Source organism: Odocoileus virginianus, chromosome 24, assembly GCF_023699985.2.
Source record: "Odocoileus virginianus isolate 20LAN1187 ecotype Illinois chromosome 24, Ovbor_1.2, whole genome shotgun sequence".
NCBI lineage: Eukaryota > Metazoa > Chordata > Mammalia > Artiodactyla > Cervidae > Odocoileus > Odocoileus virginianus.
The window spans coordinates 9,378,768-9,386,446 of record NC_069697.1 but is presented as its reverse complement, the minus strand read 5'-3'; the positions used below and the strand labels follow the sequence as shown (position 1 = coordinate 9,386,446).

General features: G+C 44.3%; 1 protein-coding gene across 1 annotated transcript; it reads right to left on the bottom strand.

Annotated features, from left to right (window-relative positions):
* Positions 1-2,109: 2,109 nt before the first annotated feature.
* Positions 2,110-4,832, bottom strand: MYF5 (myogenic factor 5). Its single transcript, XM_020873278.2, has 3 exons — positions 4,216-4,832; positions 3,314-3,389; positions 2,110-2,909 (listed from the first exon to the last, which is right to left on the bottom strand). Exons 1-3 carry the CDS (start codon positions 4,714-4,716, stop codon positions 2,719-2,721), a joined length of 768 nt encoding a protein of 255 aa, XP_020728937.1. The 5' UTR covers positions 4,717-4,832; the 3' UTR covers positions 2,110-2,718.
* Positions 4,833-7,679: the final 2,847 nt, after the last annotated feature.

Genomic DNA, 7,679 nt, shown 5'->3' with positions numbered 1-7,679 from the left:
AAGACACCTTGATTTATATAGCAGCTTGCTTCCAAATAGCACTTCCCAATTTCCATAACCTCACTGGACTCAGTTTTCCTATGTAACCCAGTGAACTTGCATTTCTTAGGCATAAGAAGAAAGGAATCTCTTTTGACTCTTACTTCCAGAGAACCCCCTCCCAATCAGACTGCAAATGGGAAAGGGAATATTTTCCTTGTTTTCTGAGAAACTGACTGTTGGTGGCATGTTTTCCACCAGCTGAGGTAGGTCTGATGTAGTCTTAGTGGCAGGCCACCTGTTCACTCCAAGGAATTTGTAAGATGGCAAAATCCTGTCCTTACCTGAATATTTTGTCAGTATCACTGTTTCTCTGCTCTTCTCCCCTACTTTGTTGGAGAAGGGAAGATTTTTCTGGGTCTGGATTACTGTAACCAACTCCCAAAGGCCCTTGTCAAAAAGTATATATGACTGGATGTGATGTGTGTTGGGCTGAGCCGTTTACTGAGTAGACACCAGCCTTCACTGTTAGTCCACTGGAAATGAGATTAATGAAGCAAAGCTATCATGGAAAATATTGTCTTTAGTCATACACTGATCACCATCTGTAATGAATCCAGAGCACTGAAAAACGAAATACTTTGAGGCATTATTATATTAACTGAGAATATCAAATACATTTGCAAGCAACTGGGGTTTGGTAGTAAAATTAATTTTTATTCACTTGAATTAAAAATTACATAGATTCTCTGCTTACTTTTATTAAATGCAACAGAATATGGTCATGTGTTTTAAAATTGAACTCTTAAAAAAACAGTCCTTAGATAGTTCCTTTTTTTCTAGTTCTACTAGGAACAACAAACTTCCAATTTCTTCACAAAAGTAGGAGACACTGTCTAACAAAAGTGAATCACTCAAACTGAAGTTGAAATTATATGTGAATCTTTATAATGCCCTCTTGAAATCTTTCTACTTCAAACCCTCACACTGTCAAATGGTGGATAAACGAAGACTTATGTGTGTGCTAAAGGTCAGCACCCCATGTCAGGGCATGCTGCTAACAGTGACGGCGGCTACAGTATTGTTTGAACCCACCCCGTCTCCTCTCCTTTTCTTTATGGAGTAGTGTCTATTCTTTTAACCCTGGTGACTAGATGAGCAGGAGACGAATCACATCAGAAATAAGGGCAAACCTTCCTGAGAACAGTACCATTGCCAAACTCAGCAGAGCTCATATGCTTTGGCTGATGAATACATGTAACCGCAAACCCTTAGAAATTTTGAACCAATTAGAGGAGAAGACAATTATCTTTATTTGCTCTCTATGAACAGCCAACTCAGATGCTTCAATGATATTTCCTTTTTATCTCTCTCAAAGGCAATAACCTTGTGAGAATTAGTCCAATGACTGACTACCTAATTTTCCACTTAATTGTTGTATTTTCTTTTCTTTTTTTTTTTTAATTGTTGTATTTTCATCTCAATTCATTCTAAAGGAGATTTAAGTGATGAACAAAAAGGTACACGTCCATCATGCACACAACACAGGATCATAAAATATAATTAATAAAATAAAAAAGGCTGTGAAAAGGAATAAGGTGATTAGAGTCTGCTTCACTTTACTATACACTGTGTAAATTTTCTTATGCCAGCACTTTAGTGATAGGAAAAAACAGCTCAATACCTTTAGATATTTTATTGACAATATTAATATACTAATGTATCAAGATATTTTCAGGCAAATAGATATATATCACCTTAACTTATGATTTCTAACGTACTGTAGATATTATAATGATGTAATGTTGTACATTCTTTTTGTTTAAAAATCTGTTATTGTCCTGAATAACTTCTACCTTTGCTCCACGTACACACAACTTTGTTATATGGTACAACATTAAGATAAAAGAAAAATTTTAGTTAGCAGGCACCTTTGAAATATGCTTGAAGTAGAAATGTGGTATTTTCATCTGTGACACCAACAGGGCCTAAACTGAGTCCATGAGATGCTATTTAGATTTATCTACAAAACCGACTGTTTCAGTACTTTCAGCCCCACTTAAAAGACACCATATCAATGACTGCCAGTTCCATTAGGGGGTTCTTTTAACAAAATCATAAACCAAAATATTTCCACACTTAAACAATTTTATTTATGGTGGAGTTTCCAAAAATCTCTTATATCTTGAAATCATCCACAAAGTACTATTTTGTGCTTAGATTAAAAATGTATTTCTTATAAGAAAATGTTAAAATATATACCATTAGGCAGTATTGTTATATTTTATTTAACACAATATAAATCAAAGGATTAAAGAGAAAAGCAAAGCAGTTAAATATATTTAAAACTCCCTATAACTGATTTACATCTATTCTAATATTTTAAAGAAAAAAAATAAAGCACTAAACATCAGAGGTAATATTTTGATATGCAATATTTATAAAAAATATAAGTTAAGCATTGCAACAAACTACCTTTTGATGAACTGCCCGTATAAGAAATAATATCATTGGGACTATATATCTAAAGCAAAGATGAAGGAAAAGAAGAAAAAAGGAAAGTATAAATTGCAATAGTGACTTTTTAAATACACTTTCTTATAAAGTGGCAAGATAATATTTACAAATTTACAACAGAGAAGAAATGCTTATTTACAGGTTGTCTTGCTTTTGGATTTTTGGTGCCTCCTTCTTTCCTGTGTAATAGACCTTCCGGCAGAACTGATCTAGAATTTTAGTTCATAGCACATGATAGATGAGCCTGGAACTAGAGGCCCCTGGAGTTGCAGGCTGAGAATCGGTGCTGGCAACTGGGGAGAGAGAGGCTGGATCCTGGAGAGGCAATCCTGGTTGCTCTGAGTTGGTGATCCGATCCACTATGCTGGATAAGCAATCCAAACTGGATAAGGAGCTTTTATCCGTGGCATATACTAAGGACACAAGGAGAAAACCATTAAAAAAAAAAAAATATCCTTGCTTATGCTGCCGCTTAAACTGCAGGTCAGCTCCTTTGAAACCCAAAGGTTAGGTGGTCACAGAAAGCCTGATGTAGAAATTTGCAACAAATATCTAGCAATTCATGGGGATGAAGTTGGGGAGTGGAAAAGCACCCGGGTAATATTTCAAGCAAAAGCTCACGTCTGTGTGTATGTGCCTGGATGTATCTGTTAGGAGGATTTTGAGCAGATGTGTGTTTATTTTGCCCTGCCAATACCCCCATAAATACCATTCTGTTCTCTTCCCAGTACTGCATGGAAGAATAGACTCTACTTTGATAGGCTAAATTCTGAAGGTGAACTGGTCTTTAAACTCCTCTGAAGTCATGGGTTCTTACCATTTGGTACATCAGGACAGTAGACGCTGTCAAAACTGCTGCTCTTTCTGGACCAGATAGGGCTGTTACATTCAGGCTATAATAAAAGACACAGAAGAGGCGTTTGTTTTCAGGTCTTGGCGAAAGGTGCTGCGATCTCGGGTGAGGCAGTGCTCACCCACCAGCTCCATAAACTGACCACTCTCAGTCACCGTTATTGCCTTGATTTAGGAAGGGCAGTGAGGTCATTCTCTGTGCTTGGAGAAGAGGAGAGAGGCAGCAGAAAGCAGAGGGCGGGTGGAATCCAGCAGCAGTGTGCAGTGGGTTAACCATGCCAAATGGATTGGAGTAGAAGGAAGCCACACTAATTCAGAGAGAGAACACTTTCCCAAGGCAGAAACACATTAAAACCTGGCAGCCTTGGAGCAAACGCTGTCTGAAAAGAATGCATGAACCTCTTCCAGCCCGGCCTCAGCAGAGTAGGGGCTGGGGCCATGCAGGCGTTTCTTTCTGTTTCTCCCTTAAGTTACAAACCATGGGACCCTGGAGGCCTCAGACAGTTGGCTTTAGATGCTAGTGCATGTCAAGGTCCACTGGTAGTATATACTGGAAATAAACTGAGTAATGGAGAAAACATCTGATTGATCGTTCACAGCCAGCTATCTCAAGTGACAGCCTGCTCCTTCAATGTGCACGTAGAGTAGATAGGAAGTCAAGACAAAATCCTGTTCAACAGCTGTCTGTGTGCCCGCATCTGTCTAAATGTGGCATCTCTCTTCTCTGCCAGTACCTGCCCCACGCTGCCCCCCAACACCCAGCTATCCACCAATAACCACCGAATATCTGGTTGCTACACCTGGTCTAAATGAGATGTGAGGATTTTTGTAAAAGTTGGGTCCTGGCAGGTACAGAGCCTCTCTTACCATGCCATCGGAGCAACTGGAGGTGGGGCTGGTGGGCTCGGAGCAGCTCTGCCCCGGCAGGCTGTAGTAGTTTTCCACCTGTTCTCTTAGCAGCTCCTGCAGGCTCTCGATGTAGCGGATGGCATTCCTGAGGATCTCCACCTTGGGCAGCCTCTGGTTAGGGTTGGTCGTGGTGCACCGCTTGAGCGTGTCGAAAGCCTGATTGACCTTCTTCAGGCGTCTGCGCTCGCGCATGGTGGCCGCCTTCCGCCGGTCCATGGTGGTGGACTTCCTCTTGCATGCTTTGCAGGCCCACATGAGGCAGTGGCCGGCCTGGTGGTGGCCCGTAGGTGCTCGCACGTGCTCGTCCTCGTCTGAGCCTTGCAGGTCTGCCTTGTGAGCCCCGAAAGCAGCCACTCGCGGCTCAAACTCGTCCCCGAACTCGCCCTCGGGGGATGGGATGCAGGAGCCGTCGTAGAAATACTCAGAGGGCGAGAACTGGCAGCCGTCCATCACGTCCATCGTCTGCAGAGAGGCGGGGGGTGGGCCTGGACAGCAGCGGGATAGAGGGCAGAAACCGGAGCCTGGCGCCGCTGAGGGCCGGGAAACCCCGGGCCGAGCTCCCTGGTCGGTGTCTCTGGTAATTAACAAGGGCAGACGCCTGGCGGCCTGGGTCTGCCGCGCTGGGGTTGGGGCTTTTTATATATTCTTGGGGGAGGGAGGCCGGCCCCTGTGGCCCCGCACTATTAGCATATCCCACCGCAACCCCCGCCGGGGCTGTCTGGGCAAACCTCCGCCTTTTCTCTAGAGACGGTTTGCTGTTTACTGCCCCTTTTGACGCTAATGGTTTTACTGCGTTTCTGCTGGGGCGGAGGTGATGGCGCCCCAGTCCGCTTACTTGCACTCTTTCGGTTACCTAAACCAAGGGACACTTAGAGGGTGTCACAGACAAAAGGAACGAAGGAAATCCAACTTCGTACAATTGCTCTCACATTTAAAAAGATAATCAGTAAACAGAACTCCCCATTTCAGTTGACACCAAACGCGGACCCACCTTCCCAATTCGGGACATGAGTGATCAATTTTATTTTCAGGTATTTCTCTTTTTCGTGAACTTTAGTTGTGTCAGGAATTTTCTCAGCCAGTAGGCCAAATAACAGTTGCTAAAAACTTGAAGTGGCACTTTCAATAATGAAGTGGCTCTAGATTTTTTTTTTTAATCTGTTTTGTTTCTCATCAGATTGCCATTAACAGTCTCTGTGTTATTTGGGGGTAACCTGGGAGGTTCCTTTTCTCCAAAAGCAGCTCGCTCTGAGTTTTTTCTCTGCTCATCTGAAGGGCGTGGGCACAGGAGGGCCAGGTGACCAGGAACACACCCGGCTTCCTCTCGTTCCCGCTTCTGCGCCTGTTTGCTGAGCGCCTCCTCCTGTGATGGACCTGAGCAGGGGAAGATCCACCCTGACTGCGTCTCTAAGATTTGTGTTCTAAGAAACCGGGTTTTAGATGATGAACTCCTTCCCAAGAGCTCGTCTCCCTTCTCCCTCTTTCTGCCCCGCCCTGTCATTTCGACAGTCTAAACAGCCAAGCTGGGCTTCGGGGTCGCTAATTTTCTGCTTTCAGGCAAACTAACACCGTTACAGATGCGTCCCAGCTGCCGGCAGGGCAATCTTTCTTGGCTCGTGTAAAATTTCCAACTCCTTCGACCAGAGTAACTTCACACACTTTGGCGACAAAAGCCTTACAGAAAAGCAATCACAGCAGGGTCTTTGAAACTTCGTGGGCTAGAAGGCGAGAGGGAAGGGCCTCCATTTAAGTGACAATGAACCTATTAATCAGCTTTTGTCAATCCCCCTCCACCCTGACTTCACTCACTATCAAAATCACCTGCGGTAGAGGGTGGGGGGAGGATAGTTTTTATATATGGGAAAAAACTATTACTTCAAGGTCTACACAAACAGACTTGAATTTTCTGAGGTTTTGGACCAGGCTTGTGGACTCATTAAAAGAAGTGAGTTCGCACCTTGATCTTGGGTCACAGAGTCCAGTAAACTGCTGTGACTCCAAATTAACAGGGGCGGAGAAGACCTTTTTTTCTATTACATTTTTTTCTAAAATTATTTCCCGAAAGCAACCCTGGCAGGCAGATTCCCCCATCTTCAGGGGCCAAAGAAGTATTAACTTTCTCAGGGTGAAATCTGCTCTCCAGAGTGAAGGCCCCAGAAATCAGGGGTAGGATAATGTCAGTCACCGAAGTTTGCTACAAACGTGCCTGCCGCTGTCCCCTATCCCAAGTTCTGTCGTCTCTAAGACAAAGACACTACCTCCTCCACCACTATCACCACCCAGCCCTTGAAAATCTGGCTCTTTTTCATGCCAATGGGCAGTGGGAATTCATCTGCACCTTATTTTTAGAACTGTTAACAAGTAGATGTCTTTGAAATGAATAGGTACCCAGGGCCACACCAGATAAAAGAATTGAGTTCCTAAAGGACCCATCCAGGGGAGTGGAAACCCTCCAAAGCGTGCACGTTGCTGCCTCGGAAGCACAGTAGTGGGTAGATATTCTCATCCAGGCACCACAGGTTCTGGTCAGCAGCGACAGAAGCACTTTCTTTGGCTATGAAGTCCAGACTGTCACACACTGGCCAAAGCTAATACAGACCTGTTCACAAACTTAAGATTCGGGCACAAATAAATTTGCTCCTTCAAGTATAAGTGGAAGATAGAAGTTGTGCTTCTGACTTGCCTTTCAGGTGATTTCTTTCCACAAGGTACTTAATGTCCTTTGTCCCCAAAGGTGTTAAGCATGGGATATTTGTAAGCAAACAATTATGACTTGTTTTCTCTTGGGAAGCACTGTTCCCAACACTTGCTATGTATGCACTCAGTTATGACTTTCAACAATTCTCTGGCAACTGTCACTGGACCCATTGTTAAGAGAAGGTAGCCAAGCTCGGGGAGAAAGTCATTTGCCCCAGGTCACACAGAATTGGAAACTAGGCATCCCTTCTGGAGGGCTTGAGCTCCTAGAGGTGAATTCCATTTGTTTCTTTCTCCAATCAGTTCGGGCTGCGTGCGCGCCCTTAGCGCTCCAGAGCAGAGACTTGCAAACGCAGGTCCGGGGAGCTTTCCCTCGGCTCCCGGCCTGAGAAGACTCTGTCACTCAAGAGGCCCTGTCAGGAACCAGAGGTTAAGGCTGTCTTTGGTAAGGTGATCTCAAAACAAATTTACCAGAGTGCCGCGGGCCAGTGGAACTAAAGAAGCCGAGAAAACACAAGCGCCCGGCGGCTTAATGGAACTTGCTGGGGGTGGGGGGGTGGGGGACAGGGTCCAGGGTTGAGGACCCTTGGGACCTAAGCGCTGAAAAGAGGATCTCAGAGCACCAAAGTTAAAAACCGAGACAAAACTTTGAGACCTCTGTCAGGGGTTGGAGGAGAAAGAGATCAAAAAATGGGAAGCAAGCTACCAAGAAGGTAGGAAGCCAA

Bases quoted from the DNA above. Each gene is read 5' to 3' on its own strand.
- MYF5 (XM_020873278.2), bottom strand. From the start codon at position 4,716: ATGGACGTGATGGACGGCTGCCAGTTCTCGCCCTCTGAGTATTTCTAC. The intron at 3,390-4,215 runs GTAAGAGAGGCT...CTTTTATTATAG, and splicing joins CCAGTTGCTCCGATGGCATG to CCTGAATGTAACAGCCCTAT. The intron at 2,910-3,313 runs GTAAGAACCCAT...TTGTGTCCTTAG, and splicing joins CTGTCCTGATGTACCAAATG to TATATGCCACGGATAAAAGC.